The sequence below is a fragment of the Myotis nattereri genome (genome assembly GCF_964212035.1).
Source record: "Myotis nattereri genome assembly, chromosome: 2".
Lineage (NCBI taxonomy): Eukaryota > Metazoa > Chordata > Mammalia > Chiroptera > Vespertilionidae > Myotis > Myotis nattereri.
In genome coordinates this window covers 124,827,675-124,855,364 of record NC_138076.1, presented here as the reverse complement: position 1 = coordinate 124,855,364, position 27,690 = coordinate 124,827,675, and the positions used below count along the sequence as shown (strand labels likewise).

The window sequence follows — 27,690 nt, the reverse complement described above, 5'->3', positions numbered from 1 at the left end:
CCCTTCTCTGGAGGGGTCACCTTATTTATCACTCACATTTCTTGAGTTTTTATTCCTACCCCTTTGGATAGATTCAGAAGGTCATCCTAGCCATTTCATGAAAAAAAAAAAAAAAAAAAAAAAAAAAAAAAAAAAACCTGTGAATGAGGGAACAATTGGGTAAAAAAAACCTGTGAATGAGGGAACAATTGGGTTAGACAATGAATCATTCATGATGTTGAATGTATGCTTGCAAGTCATGATTTTCCATCAGGTAGGGAAGTTTTGCATGGTCATGGATGGATGTGTGGCTGTTAATTTTTTTTTTCTTGGGATGGGGATCCATAGCTTTCATTAGATTCTCAGAGAGGCCCATGATCCAGAAAAATGTCAAGAACACTTCATGTAATGGCTCTGTCCCCTAAGTTAGACAGTAGTTAGTCATCCTGGCAGATATTGTAGCTTGGGTCAGAGATGATGGTGAAGCTAAAGGCAGGGCAGTCAAGGGGAGGCTTCCAGCTCCTCTCTCCTGGCCTCATAGATGAGATAACCCCAGTCTCCTCCGAGAGGGTGGTAGCGGCAGGGCAGCCCTAGCACGCTTTGATGTGGTCATTGGGAAATGTAATTCAAAGGACAGAGGAAAGCAACATTTCCTGAGCACCTAGTTCACGGCCAGGAGCTTTACAGCCGTGGGCAAACTATGGCCCGCGGGCCGGATCCGGCCGTTTGATATGAATAAAACTAAAAAAAAAAAAAAAAAAAGACCGTACGTACCCTTTTACGTAATGATGTTTACTTTGAATTTATATTAGTTCACACAAGCACTCCATTCATGCTTTTGTTCTGGCCCTCCGGTCCAGTTTAAGAACCCATTGTGGCCCTCGAGTCAAAAAGTTTGCCCACCCCTGAGCTAGACTATACAGCTTATGTACCTTTTCTTGCTTCATCCTCACACATTCTCTGTGAGGTGAAACTTATTATCCTCATTTTACAGATGAGGGAACAGGCTCAGAGAAGTTGTAAACTTCCCTTACATCATATAGCTAGCAAGAGACTACTGAATTTAAAACTTTATGGTCCAAGGTTTGTGGTCTTTTCACTATATTCTGCAGCCCTGTCACATCTCCTGTGTGCTGGTGGAGTGGGAGGAAGGGCACAGACCTGACCCTAATCCCTTGGAGATTCTGGTTCTCATACCTGCAAAAGGGAGATTCATTCAGGCTGCCCTTCTTCTTTTTTAAAAAAAAATATATTTTATTGAATTTTTTGCAGAGAGGAAGGGAGAGGGATAGAGAGTTAGAAACATCGATGAGAGAAAAACATCGATCAGCTGCCTCCTGCACATGCCTGCAACCAAAGTACATGCCCTGGACTGGAATCAAACCTGGGACCCTTCAGTCCCCAGGCCGATGCTCTATCCACTGAGCCAAACCGGTTAGGGTGCTGCCCTTCTTCTTATCTGGCTGTTTGTTGGAGAGTGGTTAAGGGGGTCAGGAGGACCTAGCCAAATTTAGTTTAGCAGTCTCGGCTCCACCATCCCTCCCTGAACCCTCCACTACCAGAAAGTGGTGAGGGGGCTGGAGGTTAAGGCCATCGGCCAGATATGCCCTTAGCACTACAAAGCCCAGAGAGCAGGTGACGTCATGACCTCCTCTCTGTAAATTGGGGTGATAGCTCAGACATGTTTAGGAGAAAGGCCCTGACTACAAAGTGGAATTGCAGCACCGAAGGCCCAAACAAATAGCCCTCACCCGGCATGTGTCAAAGCCTCCACACTGCTATGTGAATGGCAATTTTTGTTCAGGGTGGCAAGGGCAAAGGGAAGGATGGGGAGGACAGAAGCAGAAGGGTAGAACCCTTCCTCTCAACCAGCTCACGCACTCCCTCTGTCATATCTAGGAGTCCTTGTGTTCTACGTTATGTACCTACCCCCAAGCTTGGAGGTACCTTCCGCCACCTCCATCCTCCATTTCCACCCTGTCAGCCACAAAGGATGAGGTGGTTAATCCTAATGTTCTGGTGAAGGACTGGGAGCCACTCATTCCCTTGAAACTTAGTTTCCCACTTGAGAAAGGTCAAACACACTCCTCCCCTTTCCTCAAATGCTAAGCCATGAATGACTTCCTCTGTGGTAGGGTTCTCTTCCTTTCCAGCTCCCTTCAAACCCCCACCTCTCCTGCTCTAAAGTGCTTTCACACAATGTGGGCTTTCATTAAGATCAATGATTCATTTCCCATCAAACTTTAAATATTCCCCTCTGAAATGAGTAATTCTGACTTTGAAGGGAGCATGCAGTGACAGCCGTGCCTTTCTCTGGTTCCTGCTGCCTCCTACCATCCCCATCAAGGCCTTAAAAGACAAGTGGGAGAAGCCTCAATTAGTGCACCCAACACTGAATCAGGAGCTTAAGTTGGTGGAGAGGGCTTGATGCAGGCAGGTGGGCCCAGCAAACACTGACCACCCTCAGCTGGAGGCAGTGTGACATGGGGTAGGGACTGCATGTGAGAACTCTGACCATCCTTTCCAGCTCCTACTTTTCGGAGTCTATTAAGAGCCTTTAGTGGGCATGTGTGGGGACTCTAGTAACCCAGGGCTTTTCCACACACAGAGAGGTGTGTATGGCTACATCTCCAGATTTGGTGGACACTATTAGAAAGAGACTCAGACAGAGTCTGCACACTGGCAATTGACCACGGTGTGGCCTTGGCCCTAGGTCCCAGTTCTCTCACTGTGCAATCTTTTCTTAAAACCTCTGTTCCCTCTGAAGAAAGCAGACACCGACCATTCCTTACACACTGGTCACCGTGCTTTTTACCCTGTGACACCGCCATCCTGGCTACAAATGTTTGTGCCTGGAATTAGTGCCTGAGCCAATAGTGGCCACCTTGAGACCAAATAGCACCTCATGAGGTGGCCTTGCTGGGGGTCCAGCCCTGAGAGCCCAATAGTGCCCTTCTTCTTAAGGAATTAAAAGAAATTTAGAGATACTGACAGGAGAGCAAGGAAACGGCAAGACGCACAGGAGGGACATTGAGCCAGATGAGATGAAAGAGATGGCAAGTGCTAGAAGTAGAGACCAAGCTCATGGTTAAGAGTTGGTGTTTGGCACCTGGGGCCCTTTTGAGCTCCCATGCTGGTCCAATACTCTGTGAAGCTAAGAGCTAGATAGTTGACTCCTTGTATAGCCATCCCTTTACCTGAGCTGGCCGGAGTCTATCACTGCTTCTTAATACCTGGAAGAGCCTATCATATATTTTCTGAAAAACACATGAGCCAACACGCGTCGAGCACTCAAGACAATGCTCCTCCTGAGGCTGGGATCACATTTCATGGATGGAGTGTGGCAGGTGTGAGAGCCCAGACTTGGGTATTGGGCCTGAGAAATGGACTTATGTGAACAACAGTACAAGGGTACCTGGCATAGCAGGACCCAAATTGTAGGGGACTTGATATGAGCTGTGTGCGTGGAACAAACAGAGTGGCTGAGCCCCAGCAGTCCCTGGAGCTCAGGTCTCAGCTTGTGGACCAGTCCTGACTGTGGGAGATTGAGCTCAGAGAAGGGAGTTCATTTTCAACTGATGTCCCCTGATTCTGTGCTCCCCAGTTCTTAACCCAGACACATTACCACCCAGCCCCACTTCAAGGTCACATTGGCATGTAGAGTGCAGCCTCTGGAATTTTCCAGTGGAAGGAAAGGTCTTTGAGATCAGAAACCATGTCCTCCCTCTTCATGGCCTCAGCAGCAGTGGCCTTTAAACTACTCAAGCTTAGCAAGGGCTGGCCCAGGAGTCTGTATTTCCAACAAGTCCTCTCACCTGCTAATTCTAATACTCAGCTGGCATGTGCAAACTGCCACCCTCAGGACCTGGCACCAGGCCTGCCACCCAGTGCAAGCTAAGCAAGCAACTTGGGAAGAGAAATCCTGGAGATGATCTTTGGTCATTAAAATATGGTCCCATCCAGGAGTTTTTACTTCTCTCCCCATGAGGCTCTAAACTCTGAACAGGCAGGTATGTGTTTTTTGTTTGTTTGTTTTTCTTCAAAATGCCAGCTAAACTGCTGTTCTGCTTATTGATATATGGGGCTTGCTGAGCAATTCTCTGATTAACACCTGCCCCCCGACCTCCATGCATGCTTTCCCCCAGAAATGCTTGCTTCTCAGGTCTTTAGGTATTTCTACAGCATCCTCTAGGGAAGCCAGCACTTTGCCAAAGTGACCAGGGCTGTGGTTTTAACTCTTCTCTGCCCTTCATGATCCCCAACATTAAGTTTTGCAAGGGCTGACCCAGGAGTCTTTATTTCCAAGAAGTTCTCTCACCTGCTGATTCTAATACTCAGCAGGCATGTGCAAACTACCACCCTTCAGGACCTGGCACCAGGCCTGCCACCCAGTGGAAGCTAAGCAAGCAACTTGGGATATTGGCTGGGCAAGCCTCCTGGATGTTGGCTGGGCAAACACAAACTTATAAACCAACAATAAATATGCCAACAATAGTAAACTCTTGTTCACCAAAGTGACCAGGGCTGTGGTTTATAAGTTTGGTCATCCCTGGGGCCGCAAAGCCCTGCCAGGGTCAACAAGAGCAAAACTACCCTATCTAATAAAAGGCAAAAAGGGTAATTAACTGTACCTCCGCTATGCTTCCCATTGGCTAATCAGCAAGACATGCAAATTAACTGCCAACAAAGATGGCGGCCAGCAGCCACACAACTGAAGTGAGCAGGAGGTTTGCTTGCTCCAGTGATGGAGGAAGCCAAGGTTCCCCGCCTGCTGCGGCCTGAGCTCCAAAAGCAGCAGGCTCCAAAAGCAACAAAGTTTCAATTATAGAAGCCAAACAAACCCCAGATACCTGCTTTCAGCCAGCTGCAGCCTCAGAGCTGGGAGCGCCAGTGACAGCAACAGAGTTTCAATTATAGAAGGTAAACAAATCCCAGAATAAAAAAAAAAGGAGAGGCTGGGAGCTTCAGTCGCTGGCCAGCCTGAAAACGGCCCTCAGCCCCTCATCCAGACTGGCCAGGCACCCAAGTGGTGACCTTCACCCTGAAGGGGGTGTGGCCAGCCTGAAAACAGCCATCAGCCCCTCATCCAGGCTGGCCAGACACCCCAGTGGGGACCCCCACCCTGAAGGGGGTGTGACCAGCTGAAAACAGCCATCAGCCCCTCACCCAGGCTGACCAGGCACCCCAGTGGGACCCCCACCCTGATCTGGGACACCCTTCAGGGCAAACCAGCCGGCCTCCACCTGTGCACCAGGCCTCTATCCTATATAGTAAAAGGGTAATATGCAAACTGACCCTAACAGCAGAAAGACTTGGATTGACTGGTCAGTATGACAGACACTGACCACCAGGGGGGCAGATGCTCAATGCATGAGTTGCCCTCTGGTGGTCAGTGTGCTCCCACATGGGAGAGCTCTGCTCAGCCACAAGCCAGGCTGATGGCTGCCAGCACAGCGGTGGTGGTGGGAGCCTCTCCCGCCTCCTCAGCAGCACTAAGGATGTCTGACTGCAGCTTAGGTCTGCTCCCCGCTGGCAAGTGGACATCCCCCGAGGGCTGCCAGGCTGCCAGAGGGATGTCTGACTGCCATCTTAGGCCCAATCCCCCAGGGAGAAGGCCTAAGCCAGCAGGTGGTCATCCCCCGAGGGGTCCAGGCTGAGGGATCCCCCCACCCCCTACCCCCCGCCGCCGAGTGCACAAATTCTTGTGCACTGGCCCTCTAGTTTTCATATTTGCCTTTGCCACTGTGTTGACACTGAGGGTGGGCGGCCTGCTGTGCCTGCAAGCTTGCAGAAGGAAAAAGAAGCCACTTTCACTTAGGAATGTCCTCGGTGAAGCAGTAAACAGTATTTTATTAAATCTCAACTCCTGAGATTTAAAATGTTCACCGTGAGTTGAAGCTCGGTGCTGGGGTACCCCTACAGTGACACCCTCTGGTCTCACCAATACCACTGCTGCTCCCCTTCACTCCTCGGCCACAAATGAGACAAGTATGACTGACTGCCTCTTCAAAGTTGTCCTTATCAGAGAGTCGGGTGTTGGAATGTGTTATCTCCTGTCTCTATTTATTCGAAATGAGTTTAATCTTGAAAGCAAGATTGCCATTAGAGTGCAGTTTGCAACAAGAAGCATCCAGGTTGATGGGAAAACAACGGCACAGATATGGGACACAGCAGGGCAAGAGCAATCCCGGGCTATAACGTCAGCATACTATCTTGGAGCTGTAGGTGTCTTACTGGTTTATGGCATTGCTAAACATCTCACATATGAAATTGTAAAGTGATGGCTGAAAGAACTGAGAGATCACGCAGATAGTGACATTGCTATTATACTTGTGGGCCATTGCATCATTTAAGGGCCGTTTCTACAGGTGAAGCAAGAGCTTTTGCAGAAAAGAATGGTTTGTCATTCATTGAGATATCAGCTCTGGACTCTACAAGTGTAGTAGCGGCTTTTCAGACAGTTCTGACAAGGATATACCACATTGTTTCCCAGAAGCAAATGTCAGATGTGAGAATGACATGTCTCCAATCAACAATGTGGCTCCTATTCATGTTCCACCGACCACGAAAAAATAAGGCAAAGGTGCAGTGCTGTGGGACATATAAGGCGTTTCTCTTCTCCCCTAGAGGGCTGTTATAGTCCATTTCCCAGGTCTGAGATTTACATATATTTCTAAGTCTTATGGTCACTTTCATGTTTTGTTTTTTAAAATATATTTTTATTGATTTCAGAGAGGAAGGGAGAGAAAGAGGGAGAGGGAGATAGAAACGTCAATGATGAGAGAGAATCCTTGATCATCTGCCTCCTGCACACCCCACACTGGGGATCGAGCCCTCAACCTGGGCATGTGCCCTGACCCAGGAATCAACCTGAGACCTCCTGGTTCATAGGTTGACATTCACTGAGCCAAGCAGGCTGGGTACTTTTGTGTTTTATTACTTCCTCATACTTCACGAACTTTCCATGTTTTAAGTCTTTAGGTTTTAGCTTTATAGAATCATCCACTTGTCCCGCATGACTGCAGCTTTTTTCATGCTGTGGCTGCCCCAGCCTTAGTTTGATGAACTGAATGTTTGTTTCCTTTTCATCATGCAAACCTGTCACTGTAAGACATGAGACCTGGATCACTTGAAGCTCACATCTGCTGATCATTTTGCCAGAGAGCCCCTTATAATTCAGTCTTTGCTCAGTGCAGCACCTATTTCCACAAATCTAAGAGTTGCCCTATAAACAGCAGGATCTTGAGAGCTTGAGAATTTTCCATTGTTCTGGAATCACTTTCTAAAACAACTTAGTAGGGTTATGTAGTTCAGTAACTTTTGTAAGCATCAAGGTTGATTTGAGAGGGCATTTTTTTCTGGACAAGAATTAATACATGCAAAGACTGCTCAAAGCATGTTCTCTGTGACAAAAAGGAAAACGCATATCAAAATAAGGTGGTGGTCGTGGCAAGCATGTGTGTGGTCGTGTGAGTCGCAGATTGTACCAGCCACTGTCTACATGGAACACACTTTTTACTTGAAAGAACAATTGATAGCCTATGGCTATGGAAACATTGATATCTGGCAGATATTTTTTCAAAAATGAGTGAGCCAGTCACTTCAACAAAAACAATTAAGAGTACTTTTTGGCCAAGAACAAAATTTGAGCTTCAAGAGGAAATTTGAATTTTGGAAAATTTGCATCTACCTTTGTGACATTGACAGTTTCCCAGCACCTATTTTTTTTTCTAATAAGATCAATAGCATCAGTCGGATCCCGGCAGCAGCTGCAGCGGCGCTCGTCTTTCCAGGCTCTTCTTGCTATCTCTTTTAGCTTCCGGAAACATGGCCTCTGGTGTAGCTGTTTCTGATGGAGTCATCAAAGTGTTCAATGACATGAAGGTATGTAAGTCCTCAACACCAGAGGAGGTGAAGAAACGCAAGAAGGCGGTGTTCTTCTGCCTGAGTGAAGACAAGAAGAACATCATTCTGGAAGAGGGCAAGGAGATCCTGGTAGGTGATGTGGGCCAGACAGTAGACGACCCCTACGCCACTTTCGTCAAGATGCTGCCGGACAAAGACTGCCGTTATGCCCTGTATGACGCAACCTATGAGACCAAGGAGAGCAAGAAGGAGGACCTGGTGTTTATCTTCTGGGCTCCTGAGTCTGCACCTCTTAAGAGCAAAATGATCTTTGCCAGCTCCAAGGATGCCATCAAGAAGAAGCTTACGGGGATCAAGCATGAATTACAAGCAAACTGCTACGAGGAGGTCAAGGACCGCTGCACTCTGGCAGAGAAGCTGGGGGGCAGTGCTGTCATCTCCCTGGAAGGCAAGCCTTTGTGAACCCCCTCCAGCCCCCTGCCTGGAGCATCTGGCAGCCCCAGACCTGCCTGTGGCGGGGCGGGGGGGGGGGGGGGGTGTTGCAGGCTGCCCCCTTCTGCCAGACCGGAGGGGCTAGAGGGATCCCAGCAGAGGGAAGGCAATCCCTTCACCCAGTTGCCAAACAGCCCCCCACCCCCTGGACCTTCCTTCTCCTTCCACCCCTGACGGTTCTGGCTTTCCCAAACAGCTTTTGATCTTCTGATTCCTCTTGGGTTGAAGCAGACCAAGTCCTCCCTACCCCAGGCACCCCAGTTTTGGAGAGGGTCTGTATTTTTTTTAACGATACCCCTACTTGCAACCTGTTCCCCCCACCCCCTTTCCCATGCTGCCAACTTCTAACCGCAATAGTGACTCTGTGCTTGTCTGTTTAGTTCTGTGTATAAATGGAATGTTGTGAAGATAACCCCTCCCCGTGCTGCCTGGTTCCCCTCCCCTTTTCCACCTGGTCTCGGCCACTCGTGGAAGCAGGACCAGTAAGGGACCCTTAATTTAAAAAAAAAAAAGGAAGAAAAACAACAACAACAACAACAACAACAACAAAAAAGATCAATAGCAACAAATATAATTTCTTTTATGTTGCATAATGAAATGTTTCAACATTGAAAAGACCTGCATAAACATTTTCCAAATAAATGTATAATGTTATAAAAATCTCACATGGGTAAAAGATCCATTCAAAGTTTAAGATAAATTAATATATTTAAATGTCACAGAACAGGAAAAGTTCATTAGTATGGTTTCAGATTCCGCATAACTAACTTTAAGGAAACACTTTCTTGTTATTTTGCTGTAGTATCACAGAAGACTATGCACAATTATTTTTTAAAACTATTAAAATATTTGTCCCTTTTCCGACTACATATCTGTGTAAGACTGCAATTCATCATATACTTCAGCCAAAACAACATATTGCCACAGACTGAATGTAAAAGCAGAAATAAAAATTGAGCTGTCTACTATTAAGACATTGAAAAGATTTGTAGAAAAATAAAGCAGTGGTTCTCAGTCAGGTGATGATGTCCTCACCCACCCAAGGCGGTGTCAGGGAAAGTTTTGGTCATACTGGAAGGAGGGAGCGCTCCCAGCATCTTGTGGGTAGAGCTCAGAGATGCTGCAAACACCCTGCAGCGCACAGGACAGCCCCCAACAAAGAATTACCTGGTCCAAGATTTCGGTAGTGCCAAGGATGGGAAACCCTGATATCGAATAATGCCACTCTCACAATGTTTTTTTGTCTCAAAAATATTGGTATTAGCATGTAATGGGCTTGTGATTGTTATTTTAAGTGACTTAGTATTTTTTTATTTCATAGTTTTAATTTATAATTTAGTAACTATCAATAGATGTAATCCACATAAACAAAGGCTCTTTTCCACCATAGCTAAGATTTTGAAACAGCCTAAGTGCCCATCAATAGATGAGTGGATTAAAAAACTGTGGTACATCTACACAATGGAATACTACTCGGCAGTAAAAAAGAAGGAGTTCTTACCATTTGCAACAGCATGGATGGAACTGGAGAGCATTATGCTAAGTGAAATAAGCCAGTCAGAGAAAGATAAATACCACATGATCTCACTCATTTGTGGAATATAATGAACAACATAAACTGATGAACAAAAACGGAGCCAGAGACAGAGAAGCATCAATCAGACTGTCAAACCTCAGAGGGAAGGTAGGGGAGGGTGGAGGTAAGGGGGAGAGGACTTATATGCTAGCATATAGCCTAACTAATGGACACAGACAACAGGGGGTGAGGGCATGAGTTGGGGGGGATGGGTAATGTGGGATAAGAACACATATGTAATAACTTAATCAATAAAAAAGGCTCTTTGTTGTCCACAATGATTTCTAAGATTATAAAGGGCTTCTGAGACCAAAAAGTTTAAAAAATTTCTGACATAGACAATAGGATATATACTCGTAGACAGCAAAACTAAATTTGTTGAGCAGCCCTACATGTTAGCCACACGAAAGATAAGAAAAGTTCATGGCAGGTATGCCAAGGACACGTAGTTTCTTCTCAAGAAAGGAAGGTATCTAAAGGGGGCAGAGTAAAGAGATCAGTGTATGGTGTCAACAATGCCAATTTAAGCCTTTTATGTGTCAGGTTTCCAATCACTGCTAGAAATGCAACCGTGACTAAAATGCAGTCATTATTCCCCCAAAAGCTTACTGTCTAAAAGGGAAGACAGACATAACTGAAATTTTAATTGAAATGTGGGTAGGGAGAGAAATATAAGCATGGGGTGTATGAGGTCAGTGGGGATGAACCTTAGGTTAGAGTGGTGGGATTTGGGAGGAGGTCAAGACAGGGAGGGCTCCCTGGAGGAAGTGACCTCTGAGTTGTCTTGAAGAATGAGTAGAAATTTGGTTACTGAGAGTGGAGGGACACTGCAAGAGAAGGTGGTGTTCCAGGCAGTGGGAACCACATAAGCAAAGGCTCAGAGTTATGATATAGAATGATAGATTAGGAGAAGATATGAAAGGGTATGGAGAAAATGAAAAATACACAAAATAAAAGCATCAGAAAATAAATTTAGTGCTCCCAGTAAAATTAAGATGTTTTAAAATAAAAAATAACAGGTCTGATAACATCAAGTTATATTTTTAGAAGGCTGCTTCCTATTTAGGTATACTATACAAAGTACCTGTTTGGGAAACAAGAATAAGACTTTGTGCTCTCTTCCTGGAAGCAGCCAGAACCTCTGAAAATGGTTCCCTATTCACTTGACTCAGAAAACTCCACAAAATCATGCAAATCAAGAGGTTCAAATCTTCATGTTCACTTTAAGAACACCCCGGCCCAGGAATTCACTCCACATTTTTCATAAAGGACTTATATGGTTAGTTCATGCAAAGACATGTGATATTACTTTTCCCCACCAAAAAACTTGGTCAAGGTGGTTGAATGTTTATTTCAGAGCAATATATCAACACCATTCTGGAAAATGGGGTGGCCCTGCTGAGGGAAGAGAAAGGGATGTTTTTAACAGTGATCACGGCCTGACTATTCCCCTCACAGCCTTCATCAAAGGTTGGATTGATCCAAAGGACACGCTGGCATTTGCCCAGAGTCCCAGGGGAGAGCCTGCCCTTTCCAACAGCAGCCTGTTTGACACACAACTGGTACTCTGCTTCCAATAGAAAACAGATTGATACCATTGGCATTAAAGAGGGCTAGCCAAGACCCAGGCCTTGGGCCTTGACTCCCAGAACCCCCCCCCCCCGGGGCCCTGTGCAAGCTGGTGTCAGGGTGGCCCATGGAGGACAACCCGGGATGGGCATTTACCCCAACAGTGGGCGACCTTTTCCCAGGCTGTGCGTGGCAGTCAGGATAGGGAGCTAAGACAATGAAGGGAGGCCTGGCTCGGGTTCATCTGAGTGTGGAGGTGATTCTACAAGCAGGAGAAGAACCATCAACAGAGGCGGGAAGCCCAGAGACAGACTAAGAGTCTCTGAGCAGATTGGGGCAAATGGCAAAGGTGTGAGGATGGGAATGAGCAGTGAGTGAGAGAGTGAGCAGGTCAGTCCTTAAAAGCTACGTGACTCAGGGGCAGGCAACCTAACTGAAAGGATCTCACCCTTAGAGACCCTGGCTGACACCCCTCTTGCCAGTAGTCCAGTGTTGGGGAGTTACTCCTGGACATTGTGAACCTCTACAGGCCCCCGCCTAGGAGACCAGTGGGTGTGCCTGAGGAGGTGAGTATGGGCAGTGTGCTCTGTGTCCCCAGAGGGGCCTTGGCCTTTCCTCCCTCCTGGCCCAGGATGCAACCTGGAGCGAAGGCTTATCAATCAAGTCTCTTAAATCCCAGCGGAATCATATGTCCCCCACCCCCCATTAGTGTTACTCCACATTGCAAACCAGTAGGTTCCTGCTTTGCCGACAGGTGTGCAGCTTGCACACACCTTCGAGAGCATGCCACGCATATTGTGGACATCACTAAAGAGAGATAGGAGGCTGGAGAGCATTTCATTTAGAGAAGGTGCCAATGTCAGACATTAGGCCAGAACTTACATGCAGATATACATTGCCCATGGACACAGACAATAATGGTGTGGGGCAGCAGCCAGACAGAGGGGGGCAAGGAGGGAAAAAAGGGGGGACAGCTCAACAATAAAGATTTATTTTAAAGGAATAGTGTGCACCAGTGGCCACCAAGCATGTCAAACTCACGGCCAGTAGGCCGCATGCCTCGTTATGTGAGTTTGACATGCTTGGTCCACCTTTCCTCCTCCATGCCTGTTAAACCCATCAAGCAAGCAAGCTGAGCTGATCCGCACTGCCCTGATCGCCCTTGCGTAACCCTGAGAAGTGTTTGTTCAGACGGGCTAGCAGAATTCAGTAGCGGAAACCCCATAGCTTCAATAATGATAACAATTATTATGAAAAAAATAGCTAAAAGTGCCCAGCACTGTTCTAAGCTCTTCACAAATTTAACTCCTTTAACTGCAGTAGTTGATAGGACACTTTATTAACAACGTAAACCAACAAAGTGAATTTACCTGCGTTTGTTGAATAATAAGAAGAAGATTACGGCATCTGCTCAGCACTGCTCCTACTCTGAGCAGGCCCCACCCTGACCAAGCAAGAGGCTGCCGGGATGGTCCCTCTGGGACCTCTTCCCAGGGCACCAGGAGGGGAGCATGTCCCTCTTTTGACGCTTGTTTTGTTTCAGCAGTGATGACAATGAGACAATGTGCTTGAAGCTCTGGATGTATCATTTACGCTCCTGATCTGATTAAAAGCAGGAGTGGGAGGTCCGCCAACCTGCAGGCTCTGTCAACTCCTAATGTTACATAACCCTGTTATGCTTCACTCGCGATTCCCCCCTCATAATTATTCTTCATTTTTGTGCTACACAGAGCTCCCTTCACCATCTCCCCTGACCTTCCGCGCAGGTGCTTTGAGGACCATGTGCTTCATTCACCCACTTGCTTTTACTTCCAAGGCTGCGGCTTGCAGCGGGGTTCCTGTGGGGCCACTGGGTGGGAGCACTTGCCAGCAGCTGCAGCTTACCTTTTGTCCACATGTGGGTCCCTTTCACTCTTGCCATCGGAGGGAGCCAAACCCACCACTGAACTGCCTGGCTCTTTGGCTCTCTTGTCCCATGAGTTCTAGGCAGCTTACAGTTTCTCTCACATGTACTAGTCTTGCTCCTTTAATGGAAACTGTGCTCATGGCATAACCTCAATGCTTTTCCTTCCCTCTCACATAGATTTGACCTATCAATTTCCCCTCTGGCCAAGCCTTCACTCAACACTTACTGATCACAAAGAAATGTCTAGAGGGAACTGAGAACATGATTAGGAAATCGGGTTTTACAAAAAAACTAAAAGTGGGTGAGTTTGGAGGAAAGCTTCTTGCTTGCCTCCCTAGGGTTTTGCCCTAGTTAGGCTCGCTGCAGAGTGGCCGGAGACAGTGGCCTGAAGATGGTTATCGGAACCAGGGACTTCTCCTTGTCCCCCAGCCCCTCAGAGGTCCACAGGCCCAAATAGTGCAAAATGCAAGATGACAGAGCCAGAACGGAAAAAACGCTGGGAGGGTGATCACCTGGTTTAGAAGCATGAGGTCCAGGAAGGCATTTCATACAGGATGGGTGTTCACGAGCATATTTTCCTTGCTCCGGAATGGCTGAAAGGGCTCCATAGCACATCTGATAAGAAAAGAAATTAACCCAAATCCTTGTCTGCTTCTAGGTTAAGAAGGAATAGGACAGATAAACTCATTACTGGTCACTCCCACCAATGTATGAAAGTGCACGAAGACTTTTAGACCACCCTGTACATATTGTATTGAAAATATAATGGGAGATGTGATAAGGTGAATGGGGTTGAATTGGTTTCAAAGACATGGTGTTTAAACTTAAATCTGACAAAAGAAATTCACTAGTAAGGTTTGGGGATGTGCAATGTGGCAAAGGGAGCTAATGCAAGTCTCTACGTTAGGAACAAACCTGGGAGACAGGAAAAAGGTCACGGTGGCAGGAACGTACTGTGTGACAGGAGAGGTTGCAGGGACTGGGTTACAGGCCAGGGAAGTGGGTCTGGATTTTATTACAAATCTGAAGGACAGCCCTTGGAAAGTTTTTACCAGGAGGGTTATGTGGTCAGTTTACATTTAGAAAGATAGTCCAGGGCCAAAAAGCAGAACTCCAGACAAGAAATAATGGTGGCTTTGACCAGGATGGAAGTAGTGGAGAGAGAGAGAGAGAAAGAGAGAGAGAGAGAGAGAGAGAGAGAGAGAGAGAGAGAGAGAGAGAGAGAGAACCATACTAATTTGGGAAATATTTTAGTGGCAGTCTCAACAAGACTTCACGGGAGACTGGATGTGAGTCAGGAGGGGAGAAAGGAGTCAAGGATGAGCACTAGGGTTTTGGCTTAAGCAACAGGCAGATGGTGAGACCATTTAGTTAGATGGAGAAGAGAGATAAAGCAGGTCTGGGAGTTGACATTAAGAACGCTGATCTGGACGTGTTGAATGTGAGAAGTAGTATTTTATAGAAAGTAAAGCTATCCTAGGGCCTGTAACATGTCCCTGGAGCTGTTTAGGGGATTCTTCCCTGGGGTTTTAAGCTCTACTGAGAGGACCATCTGCAGAGCCCATGGGGTTATATGTCATCCTCAAAGTCAGAAAAAATGGCTTTGTCCTGGTCCACTCATTCATTCATTTGTCCCAGAAGGAAGGTCTATATTTCCCTCCATCTGTATAATAATCTGACATCTAGAGACCTTTAGAAGAAGAATTGGCCACTTTTCTACTTGAATATTATCTTTCTTAGTATAAATAGGCATTAAAAAGTACAAATAAGGCCAGAGCAGGACTTCTTGACCCCTCAGTAAAAGATGTATTCAAGGGACAAACCCAGCCTGAACAGGATCACACCAGCTCTGGGCCCTGCCTTGGGATCCTTTGCAGCCTAAATGGGAATTTCCTTACACACACACACCCTGTCCCCAGGGAACCAGGCAGTCAACACCAAGAGGGACCAGGCTGTTCACATGGGAGGGGACGTGGGGACCAGTGGGGGATTAGAAGGGGCTCAGAAGCCCAAGCCATAGCTGCCACCAGCTCCCCATCTCTCTACCTCCCTCCACAGCATTCTGGATGATGGGCTCTGAAAAGTCATTTTCCTCTATGTCTTCGTTTTTTATTTGCTCATTTTCAATTTTGTATTTCTGCTTTCTCTGTTTAACAGAAAAAAATAATAGCCACTGTATAATTAGCTCTTCTGTTATTTCATCAAGTCTTCAGACTTTCCAAGTTCTAAAACATTTTCTTTCAATATTATTTCCATTGCTCTGCATTCTTTGTGTTTCTTTTTTTTCCCATATCTAACCTTTTTAGCTAGAGGTTTAGTTTTTCAGTTCATTTCCACACTTTAATTTTTAGTTAAGTAGTAAATGCTATGAATTTTCCTCTTTGAATAACATTAGCTCTAATCTACAGATTTCAATGTAAGTGGTTTTTTTAATCCTACCTGAGGATGTGTTTTTATTGATTTTAGAGAGAGAAAGGAAAGGAGAGATAGAAACATTGATATGAAAGAGACATCAATCAGTTGCCTCCCATACATGTTGCAACCAGGGGTCAAACCCACAACCTAGGTTTGTGCCCTGACCAGGAATTGAACTGGCAACTTTTTGGTGTACTGGAAGACGTTCCTACCAACTGAACTACTCCAGCCAGGGCTATAGCATTTTTATTTTTGTATTTTCTAAATAATTGTAAGATTTCAGTTTTTGTGATTTTTCTGATTCAAAGTTTCTTTTTAAAATTTTGTCATGTTCTAAATTTACTGAAGTGTGATGACAGAAAATGATCTTTATAAGAAAATTAATCTTATTTTTCAAACAATTTTGAGATCATCTACGTAGTTGAAAAGGTGAGGACTAATTCATGGTCATCTCTAATCTTGAACATTTGTTAACTCTTTTCAAGTGCATTATGCAGTAATTTGACACCCTCCGGAGTTTTAAACTCTCCTAGTGAAACCATCTGCTGAGCCAGCAGAACCTTACGTGCGAATCTTGAGGGACAGCCGATGATGGCTTTTTCCCTCCTTCACACATTCATTCCACAGACATGTGTGAAGAACTGAGCACCCACCCTGTGCCAGGCCCTTCACCAGGCCTCGGGACACACAGGTGACGAGGTCTAAAGCTCATGGATGGACATGTGATTGCCACATAGGCAGTGAGAGCAAAGTCTTTCCAGGTAGAGTGGACAGCAACTACATAGGATGGAGTGGTTAGTTCCTCGAGGGCCACCGAAGAAGTTCAAGTAGAGGGAAGAGGATCCCTGGGTAGGGTTAAGGGTTGACCTTCATTGTTTCTATTCTCTCCAGGCACCTTCTGCCCTGCTTACCGGGTGTGGGTTTGGTTTGGGCAGAACCCTGCTGCGTGAATTCCATAGCTGTGGTGGCCCACTGGCCCTGGTGGCCGCTGGGTGCTCTGTGGAGGAACTGTGTCCTGCAGGCAATCTGTGCTGCGGGTGAACTCCAGAGACACTGCAGAGTCTCGTGGCAGAAGTCCCTGAGGAGTAAGTAGATCAGGTCTCACTCTCTGGATAGCAATGACAGATGGAGGGGTGAGAGGTGATCCTTCACGTGTTTCTTGATGCCAGGCAGAGCTTTTCAGCCGGAGATAGAACTATTTCCTGTGCAGAGAGATGAGGAACACGTCATTAGCGGTTGGACACCAGTTCTAGTGAAACGTAAATCTTTCATCCAGTTTCACCTTGTGATGAAAAATGACGACAGCCCAGAATTGCCCAGGGCCCTGGATATGCCCAACCCATGATTTGGTCCACCGACTTCTTCGTAACAAACCAGCTGGCAGAAGAACCTCAATGCTCAGATCAAGAAGAGCAGATGTCTGATACTTTTTAGGAAATTCAAGTTCAGAAAGAAGAAACCAAATTCATCAGAATGATAGTGGGGAAGGACATGTAATAAGAATAGAGCCACAGTTGTTTAGTAATTATTCACCTTACTAACTATAGGTAAGAAGTTTTCTTGCAGACCCTAGGAAATTGGAAGATGTGTGACACAAAGAAACACAGCGCTGTAAAAAGATAAGATGCCTCAAACCCCGGATGGGTCCATTGCTCAGAAAAGAAATACATTTTAAAAGCAGACCAAGGACAGGATGTGCTTTGCCTTGGTTGCTATGCCTGGACCCTGACCCCACTCCGGGAGTTTGCCTCAGGAATGCTGCCCATTTTCTGATCCCTGGGACTGACTGAGGTGTTTGTAACATCATAGGAGATTAGCTGCATTTTTATTGGACTTCGAGCTCCTGAAGGTCACACTGCAAAACTGCAGACCCTTCCCTCCCCTTCTCCCTGTTACACTCTCAGCTGCAAATAGCTCCTCCCTCACCCGTATATAATCAGCCAGCAGGCCAGGGGGTCAGAGCAGAATTTCCAGGGTAACCAACCGCTCTCCCCATACTGCCAGCATTATTGGAATAAGTGCTCATATGTGATTCAACCCTGTCTCTGCTTAATTTGGCTCAAGTAGTGACAGGCGGCCTCAGACCCGTTTAGTGTCCAATATCCATTCCACTAGTCCCTAAAAAGAATAGTGTTTATGAGTAGTTCAGCAATGAGGGACATTTGAAATAGCAAAAAACATGCTCCTCCATTAGTGTTTCTGTGTCCCACAGTGACACAAAGCTGGGTTACTTGATGGCTTTAAAAATTGTTAGATGTTAGATCCGGACATATCCTTCAAATGCTTCTTCCTGTGACTGTGATCTGGCTTCTGAAGGAGATGCAGGGAGGACATCACAACCAGAAGATTGCTGCCCCGTGACCTGGCCCATATCTGTACCCTTCTGTGCTCTATTATAAAAATGCTGGTGCACACCCTAAATATGAATTTCTCTTCATTGATTAAATTTGACATTGGTTAATAAGATAATACAAGTTTTAACTGAAAATATATCACCTGTGTATTGCATTGTGTGCTCATCACCCAAAGTCTAGTCACTCCCATCACATTTATCTGACCCTTTACCCTCTTTAACGTCTCCCCACACCCTTCCCCCTCTGGCAATCACCAACTGCTGTCTGTGTCAATGAGTTGTTTGGTTCATTTGTTGCTTTCTGTTTTATATCCCACATATCTATTTCTTTATGATTTAAGTACTTCTGTACTAATATATTTATTATCAAGTGAACACAAAATATGTTTTAGAGGATGCCATGAAAATAAAAAAATATTCCTAATATATTTGAATGCAGTTATTAATTATGCAAAGCTTTTTGCTCTCATTAAAATATTACCCATAACTATATTTTTAGTGAGAACAATATGGTAGAATTTTGTATCATTTTTAACTTTAGTGTTATGCTTTGAAATACCTCAATTCAAATATTTCAAGTATTAAACTTTTGGTACATCAACTAAAAGTTCAGCTTGTTTCCCTGCTTGCTTTTAATGATCATTAGAGCTGGGAGGTAACTCACAAGGGTACAAGCACACAAAGTGCATTGTTAGCAAGAGGAAGTCCACACTGTTAAAGCTTGGAGAATTCAGGGATTTTAAGTCAACTTCTTACCTGGTGCAATTAGATCCTCTATTGTTTTTATCTGCCGGTGATAGCGATGGAGAGATTGTTCCTGGAACAGGAGAAGGGGCATTCTGTTTTTCTTGCTGTTTTCTTGTCCTCGCAAAATTACTATTATGTTTAATCCATGAATTTCTTTGCAGGAATCTTGAAATCATTCATCCATTTTATGAAGGTTAATTTGGTTCAAACTGGATAATACATTTTAACGAGGCATGGGTACATTGCAAAACACTGCAGTCCGCTAAAGCTCGGAAATCAGGCAGGAGGCCACTGCCAGCACCTTCCAATAATAAACTTCCCCTTCCCTCATACCACACAGGGATGGTGAGGGCCTGACATAGGGCACCGACCAGGATTCAGAGAGATTTTTTAAAAGATAACTGTCATAGACGGCCTAGTATCTTTATCTGATACCTCAGTGTTTTGTGTGACATGTAGAGACCAAACTGTCTGTTTTCCAGATGAGTGCAGAGAAGTGATGATTTGATCCAGGTCACACAATTAAGCATTAGAGTCAGGATAAGAACCCGCTGGGCAAATGCCCAGTGTGCTGCATACCACCGTGATGCCTAACTAACACTCTGCCACAGCCACCCTCTTCATTTCTGGTCCTGTTTGAGACCCCTAACTCCCACCAAAAACAATGAACACTCCAAAATTAAGGCAACAATTTCACTTAGAGCAAATGGGTGGAGGAGTTTGTCTAGCAGCAAAGGTGTTACGGAAGGCACAATTTTGGGCTACTATCAGATTGTCAGGTCCGTGAGCCAGCCATCTTTGTTTCTCATGAGAATCACTGTCAGGTGGTAACCACAGTTGTAATCAGAAGTTATAACGCATTGAATTAGTGCCTATTGAATAGCTTAAGTTGTAGTTGCAGCTGTTGAGAATGAACAATAGTGGTGAGTTAACAATGGAGTTATATGCTAATGAGTCAATCAGGAGAGACACTGGGCTATAAGCTGGCCAGGGTGGGTAAACCTAAGGTTTTAGAGAAATAAGGAAGTTATTAGGACACATGTTTTTGTGTGTTTTTTAAATCAATCACAGAATAATAGACAATACAACCCCATTGTGTCAGTGTCAGCTCTCAGCTGTCTATGATGTGCTACAGCAAGACTGAGAAGCATCTTCCATTGAGACCAGCAGCACCCAGGAGAGGCAGGAAGGGATGGAGGCCATGTAGAAAAATGTTCGCCAGACATTGGGATTTCAAAGATAATGAAACTCTAAAAAGTTTGAGGCTCCATCTAGGATTGCCTGTTTCTTAATGTCCAAATGAAGGCATAAAAACAAATAGGTGAGAAGCCAATAAATTTTTTAAATTTGATTTTTCAATTTTCAGTTTATATTCAATATTATGTCTTACTAGTTTCAGGTGCACAGCATAGCGATTAGATACTCATATGCTTTACAAAGTGATTCCCCACAATATTTTAAGTAAACGCCTGGCACCATGCATTGTTATTACAACCTTATTGAGCATATTTTCCATGCTATACTTCACATCCTCATGACTATTTTATAACTACCAATTTGTACTTCTTAATTCCTTCATCTTTTTTACCCCACCTTTCTCCCTTCTGGCAACCATCAGTATGTTTTCTGTATTGATAAGTCTGTTTCTGTTTTGTTTGTTTTTGTTCTTTAGATTCCACGTATAAGTGAAACCATATGATATTTGTCTTTATCTGACTTATTTCACTTAGCATAAACCCTCTAGATCCATCCATCTTGTCACAAATGGTAAGATTTTATTCTTTCTTATGACTGAGTAACAATCCATTGTATATGTGTACCACAACTTGTGTTCTTTTTTTGAAATAATTTTTTATTTTTCAATTACAGTTGATGTACAATATTATATTAGTTTCAGATGTACAACCCAGTGATTAGACATTTATATAACTTATGAATTGATCACCAAGATAAATCTAGCACCAAGATAAATCTCATACCATACATAGTTATTACAATATTATTCACTGTTTTCCCTATGCTACATTTTATATCCCCATGGCTATTTTGTAACTACCAATTTTTATTTCTAATCCTTTCCCCATTTTCCTCATCCTCACACCACCCCCCCCCCCCTCATCTGGCAACCATCAAAATGTTCTCTGTATTTATGAGTCTGTTTTGGTCTGCCTGTTCATTTATTTTCTTTTTTAGATTCCACATATAAGTGAAATCATATGGTATTTTTCTTTCTCTGTTTCTTATTTCACTCAGCACAATACCCTCTAGAGTCCATCCATGTTGTTGCAGATGGCAAGATTTATTCTTTTAATGGCTGAATTATATTCCATTGTATATATGCACTGCTTTTTTTGTCCGTTCATCTATTGATGGACACATAGGTTGTTTCCATATCTTGACTATCCTATATAATAAAAGCCTAATATGCTAAGTGTCTGGTCATCTGGTTGGCTGTTGAACCAATCAAAGCGTAATATGCTAATGATATGCTAAGTGCCGCTCAAACGCTTGCTATGATGTGCACTGACCACCAGGGGGCAGATACTGACCAGTTGTTAAGCTTGCTGCTGGGGTACAGCCGACCTTGACTGAGTGAGATGGGCCAGACATGCCCTGGAGCCCTCCCACAGTCCCTCCCCAGCTAGCCAACCTCCCACATCCCTCCCCAGCCTTGATCGTCCACTGGTGGGATCCTTCAGCCTGGCCTGTGCCCTCTCGCAATCCAGGACCCTTCAGGGGATGTCGAAGAGCCAGTTTGGGTCCCATCCTGCAGGCCAGGCCAAGGGACCGCCCTGGTGCATGAATTCATGCACCAGGCCTCTAGTTGTAAATAATGCTACAAAGAACATATGTATGCATATGTTTTTTCGAATTAGTGTTTTCGTTTTCTTCAGATAAAACCCCAGAAGTATATTGGTGGGTGCTTCTTTGTATCTTTGTTATAGCCTTTGTTTTAAAGTCTATCTTGTCTGGTATAAGTATGCTACCCCAGTTTTTTGTTTGTTTGTTTGTTTGTTTCCATTTTTATGAAATATCTCTTTCCATCCCTTTACTTTCAGTTTGTGTGTGTCTTTAGATCTGAAGTCAGCCTCTTATAGATAGCATATGTGAGAGTCTTGTTATCTATTCAGCTACTGTATATTTTTTATTAGTACATCTAATATATTTGTATTTAAAGTAATTTTTCATAGATATGTATTTACTAGTGGCTCGGTGCACAAATTCATGCACATTGAAAGGAAATTAATTAGAAAGTGGCCGGCAGGGCAGGACTGCGTGAGACAGACAGGCTGGACATGCCCTGGAGCCAACCTCCCATGATTCCTCCCTAGCCAGTCACACCTGGGGTGGCACCGTGGCTTGAAAGGCATCTATGGAGTGAGCAGAGTCCCTCTGGCAGGTGAGGTCCCTCAGCCTGGCCTGCAGGGATTGGGCTGAAACTGGCTCTCAGATATCCCCGAGGGGTCCTGGAGTGCAAAAGGACACTCTGCAAAGTTGCTGTTGTACAGGGTGTGGAACGCAAATGTAAGTGTGCAGTAAACCAGAATTGGGGCCGACAGTGCCCCAGCAACAACATAACCCATGGCTGAAGGTGGAATCATGTGGCTCCAGGAGGAATCAGGCTCCCTCCTCTCTGGTTTTGAGGTGCATCACCCGAGAACTGCTGCAGCCAAGTCACTACAGCTTGGCAGTTCCTGCTTTGAGTGTCTTCCCCCTGGTGGTCACTGCACGTCATAGCAACTGATCAGGTGGTAGGAGGGACATTTAGCATATTAGCAATATATATATATATATATCAGAGGCCTGGTGCACAAAAATTTGTGCACTCAGTGGGGTCCCTCAGCCCGGCCTGTGCCCTCGCGCAGTCTGGGACCCCTTGAGGGATGTCCACCTGCTGGCTTAGGCCTGCTCCCGAGGGGATCACGCCTAAGCTGGCAGTCAGACATCCTTAGTGCTGCTGAGGAGGCAGGAGAGGCTCCCGCCACACCGTTGTGCTGGCAGCCATCAGCCTGGCTTGTGGCTGAGCAGAGCTCCCCCTGTGGGAGCGCACTGACCACCAGGGGGCATTTCCTGCATTGAGCGTCTGCCCCCTGGTGGTCAGTGTGTGTCATAGTGACCAGTCATTCCCAGTCATTCTGCTGTTAGGGTCAATTTGCATATTACCCTTTTATTATATAGGATACATATAGATAGATAGATTGCCATTTTATTATTAATTTTTAAAATCCTTTTTTTCCTTCTTTCCTTAAAGAAGACCCTTGAACATTTCTTGTAATACTGGTTTGGTAGTGATGAACTCCATCAGCTTTTTCTTGTCTGGGAAGCTCTTTATCTGTCCTTTAAATCAAAATGATAGTGTTGATGAGTAGAGTAATCCCTTCAGACCTGAAATGTTTTTGTTGAGAAATCATCTGACAGTCATATGGGAGTTCCCTTGTAGGTAACTTAACTGCTTTTCTCTTGTTGCTTTTAAGATTCCCATTTTGTCTTTAACCTTTGGCATTTTAATTATACTCTGACTGTGTCTTGGTGTGGGTCTCTTTGGATTCATCTGGGTTGGAACTCTCTGTGCTCTGTGGACTTGTATGTCTATTTCCTTCACCGGGTTAGGGAAGTTTCTGTTATTATTTTTTCAATAAGTTTTCAATTCTTTGCTCGCTCTCCTCCTTCCAGCACCCACATGATGCAAATGTTGATATGCTTGAACTTGTCCCAGAGACTCCTTAAACTATCCTCATATTTTATTTTTTGGGGGGGATTCTTTTTCCTTTTTGCTCTTCTGATTAGGTGTTTTCTGCTTCCTTATCTTCCAAATCACTGATTTGATCTTCTGCTTCATCTACTCTACTGTTGATTCCCTGTAAGGGATTCTTCATTTCAGTTAGTGTATTCTTCATTTTTGACTAGTTATTTGTTTCCTATCTCTTTATTGAAGTTCCAACTAAGTTAATCTACTTTTTCTCTACATACATTGAGCATCCTTATTATCAGTGTTTTAAACTCTGCATCTGGTAAATTGCTTGTCTCCATTTTGTTTAGCTCTTTTCTTTTTTTTTTAAATTTTTTGAGGTTTATTCTGTTCCTTCATTTGGAACATGTTTCTTTGTCTCCTCATTTAGGCTAACTCCCTGTGTTTGTTTTTATGTAGAGTTTCTATGTCTCCTGGTCTTGTTAGAGTGGGTTTATGTAGCAGGTGTCCAGTAGGACTCAGTGGCACAGCCTTTCAGTGACCCAAGCTGGTCATTCCAGGTGTGCCTCCTGTTTGGGTTGTGTGCACCCTCCTGTTGTAGCTGAGTCTTGATTTCTGTTGGCACATCAATGGGAGAAATTTACCCACAGGCTGATCAACTGTGAGGACTGGCCAAGACCACAGTAGAGGAGCTGCTGTGCAGGGGCTGACTCTATGGAGCAGAATTCGCTTCAGCGGGGCTCTAGTGTCTGAATAGTTTTCCCCTTGAGTGTGTTGCTCTTAGAGATGGTTTGGTGGTGCTCTGGTGTGGTCTGAGGCTGTCCGCAAAGTGTACTGGCCCTGAGGCCTCAGGAAGTACAGGTCAAGATCAGCTTCCACCTGTGCCCTGTCCAGTGCCATCTGGCATGAACTATAAAGAAATATGTAGATAGCTGCTACTTGTGCTGAACTAAGAGGTGCTAAGAAATAGCCAATGCAGACTGCCACTTGTACTGGGCATAGGGCCACTTAGCAAGACATATGGGCTACACTGAGACCACGTGCTGCTTGTTTGGGCTTTGTGAACCTTTGAGACATTTTAGCAAAGTCTAAAGCATGAGTCAAGATGGAACACTTGTATGGATGAACCACTGGAAATGACTTTGCTGGGCCTGTAAGTTGGGTGGGGCAGGGTATCAGGTTATCACCAGGGCTGGGTGAACAGTGTTAGCCAGGTTGATGGAGACTCAGGTATGATGTCCATCTGCTGGGTCTGTTAGGTGAGGGCTCAGCAAAGGAACAATGGCCTCTGGAGAAAGCTGCCCCCTCAGACGTCACCCTGATGCCAGACTATTCAGTTCCTCCCTATATGTCCCTGATGCCTTTCAAGCTGATGCCCCAGCCCTGGAGATCAGAGTATGTGAGTCCAAGTAAGTCCATGTATGGGTCCTTTAAGAGGAAATCCTGGGATTCCAGCAGGACTTCCTCTCACTCAGCCACAATCCTCACTCATTTTAGTAGTCAGAAGTTATGGGATTTCTCTTCCTGGCACTGAAAACCTGAGCTGGGGCACCGAGTCTGGGGCTGAGTCCCCCCGTGAAAGGGACCTCCAAAGCCAAGATGTCACTTGTAATTTTTAACTGCCAAATATGGGTGTGGGACCAGATTGTTCTGAGTTTTCACCCTTTTTATCAATCTCAGTGTGCCTCTTCTGTATATCCCTAGTTATAGAACTTCTGTTCAACTAGATTCCAAGAGGTTATGAATGATGGTTTTTCTGTAGTTAAGTTGTAATTTTGATGTGGTTGTGGTAGGATGTGAGTACCACATTTTACTGCTCTGCCATCTTGACCAAAAACCATACCACAACTTTTTTATGCACTCATCTATTGATGGGAACTTGAATTGCTTCCATATCTTGGCTATCCTATATAATAAACGCCTAATATGTTGAGTGTCTGGTCGTCTGGTCAGCCATTCAACCAATCAAAGCATAATATGCTAATGATATGCTAAGGCTGCTCAACTGCTCACTATGATGTGCACTGACCACCAGGGGGAAGACAGTCAACTGGTCAACCTGTCGCTATAACATGCACTGACCACCAGGGGGCAGACACTCAACGCAGGAGCTGCCCCTGGTGGTCAGTGCACTCCCACAGGGGGAGCGCCACTCAGTCAGAAGCCAGGCTCATAGCTTGGGACCACAGCGGCAGTGGGGGGAGCCTCTCCTGCCTCCAGAGCAGCGCTAAGGATGTCTGACTGAGGGCTCCCAGACTGCAAGAGGGTGCACGCCGGCCTGAGGGACCCCCCTGAGTACACGAATTTCGTGCACTAGGCCTCTAGTTGTAAATAATGCTATAATGACTATAGGGGTGTGAATTAATGTTTGGGATTTTTCTGTATATGTAACCAGAAGTGAAATCACAGTTCATAAGGCAGTTTCCATTTTTTTTATTTTTCTGAGGACCCTCCAAACTGTTTTTCATAGTGGCTGCACCAATCTCCATTCCCACCAGTAGTGCACAAGAGTTCCATTTTCTCCACATCCTCACCAACACTTGTTTGTGGACTTATTGATGATAACCATTCTGACAAGTGTGAGGAGACATCTCAATGTGGTTATCATTTGCATTTCTCTAATGATTAGTGACATTGAGTATCTTTACATACATCTATTGGTCATCTAAGGGTCCTCTTTAAAGAAGTGTCTACTCAGGTCCTATCCCCACTTTTTAATTGGATTGTTTTCTTGGTGTTGAGTTGTACGAGTTTTTTTTTAATAAATTTTGGATATTAACCCCTTATCTAATGTATCATTAGCAAATTTCTTCCCCCATTTAATAGGTTGACTTTTGGTTTTGTTGATGGTTTCTTTGTTGTGCAAAAAAACTTTTTAATTTGATGTGGTCCCATTTCATTACTTCTGCATTTGTTTCCCTTGTCTGAGGAGATATATCAGAAAAGATATTGCTAAGAGAGGTGTCAGAGACTTCTGTTTTCTTTTAGGAGTTTTATGGTTTCAAGTCTTATGCTTAAGTTTTTAATCCATTTTAAGTTTATTCTTGTATATGGTGTAAGTGATCTAGTTACATTTTTGCATGTATCTGTCCAATTTTCCCACCACCATTTATTGAATAGACTGTCTTTACCTCATTGTATGTTCTTGACTCCTTTGTCATATATTAATTAACCATAAAAGTGTGGATTTATTTCTTGGCTCTCTATCCTGTTCCATTGATCTTATATGTTTATTCTTATGCCATGCCATTTTGATTGCTATAGCCTTGTAGTTTAGTTTGATTTCAGGTAGCATGATACCTCCAACTTTGTTCTTCTTTCTCAAGATTGCTGTGGCTAGTTGGGAATTTTTGTGATAAATCAGTAAATTTAAGCCTTATTAAAAGTTAAAGTAGAAAAATAATACAAATGTGAAATAAAATTAGAGTTAGATTTATTTTCACTGATTTTATTATCTACATTACAAAAAGAAGGGACATGAATACATAAAAATATAACTACACATATTAAAAAGCATAATACATAAAATTAAGTGACATAACTTATATTTTTTCAAATATTTCCCTTAGGGGTTAATGTTTTTTAAATATAGAATATCTTGAAACTCAGCATAAAAATTAATACCTAGTAGAAAGATGGGCAAAATTCTTGAACAGAATAATAACAGAAATTAAAATAGCATTGAAAATTAAATGCTTCCATTCGTCCAAAAAGAAATGATCACCATTTTTAAATGGACATTTTCATACCAAAAAAAAAGTAATCTCTCAATTTCAAAGGATAAAGAAAAATCCTTTAAATGAAATACACTCAGCTTTATGGAAACTCAGCACCCTGTTCTTATTTTTCTCATTTCACCATGAACAAATGACTAAAACCAGTGTATGGAGCACTATTTGAACCACTGACCTAGAATATTCTGAGTACAGAGGTAAGCCTGTGTAAATTGATGGAGGAGCATAACCTGTATAAACACCCAGGGATTTCCAGGATATCCAAGGAGGCCACCAGGGTGCGTCTGCCTGATAGCCCTGGAGCCTCCAGAAAGAAACGGTGAAAAGACTCTGGGACTACTCAACTGGCCCCGGGCCCTGCAA

At 44.4% G+C, this 27,690-nt stretch overlaps 1 protein-coding gene and 1 pseudogene across 2 annotated transcripts; both read left to right on the top strand.

Annotated features, from left to right (window-relative positions):
* The first annotated feature begins 5,969 nt into the window (after positions 1 to 5,969).
* On the top strand, positions 5,970 to 6,619 carry LOC308513856 (ras-related protein Rab-11A-like; annotated as a pseudogene). The gene has a single exon. The product of its transcript is annotated as a ras-related protein Rab-11A-like (transcript).
* Positions 6,620 to 6,964: 345 nt separating this feature from the next.
* On the top strand, positions 6,965 to 10,157 carry LOC308512789 (cofilin-1-like). Its single transcript, XM_081082459.1, has one exon. The coding sequence runs from the start codon at positions 7,807 to 7,809 to the stop codon at positions 8,305 to 8,307; it is 501 nt and encodes a 166-aa protein (XP_080938585.1). The 5' UTR covers positions 6,965 to 7,806; the 3' UTR covers positions 8,308 to 10,157.
* Positions 10,158 to 27,690: the final 17,533 nt, after the last annotated feature.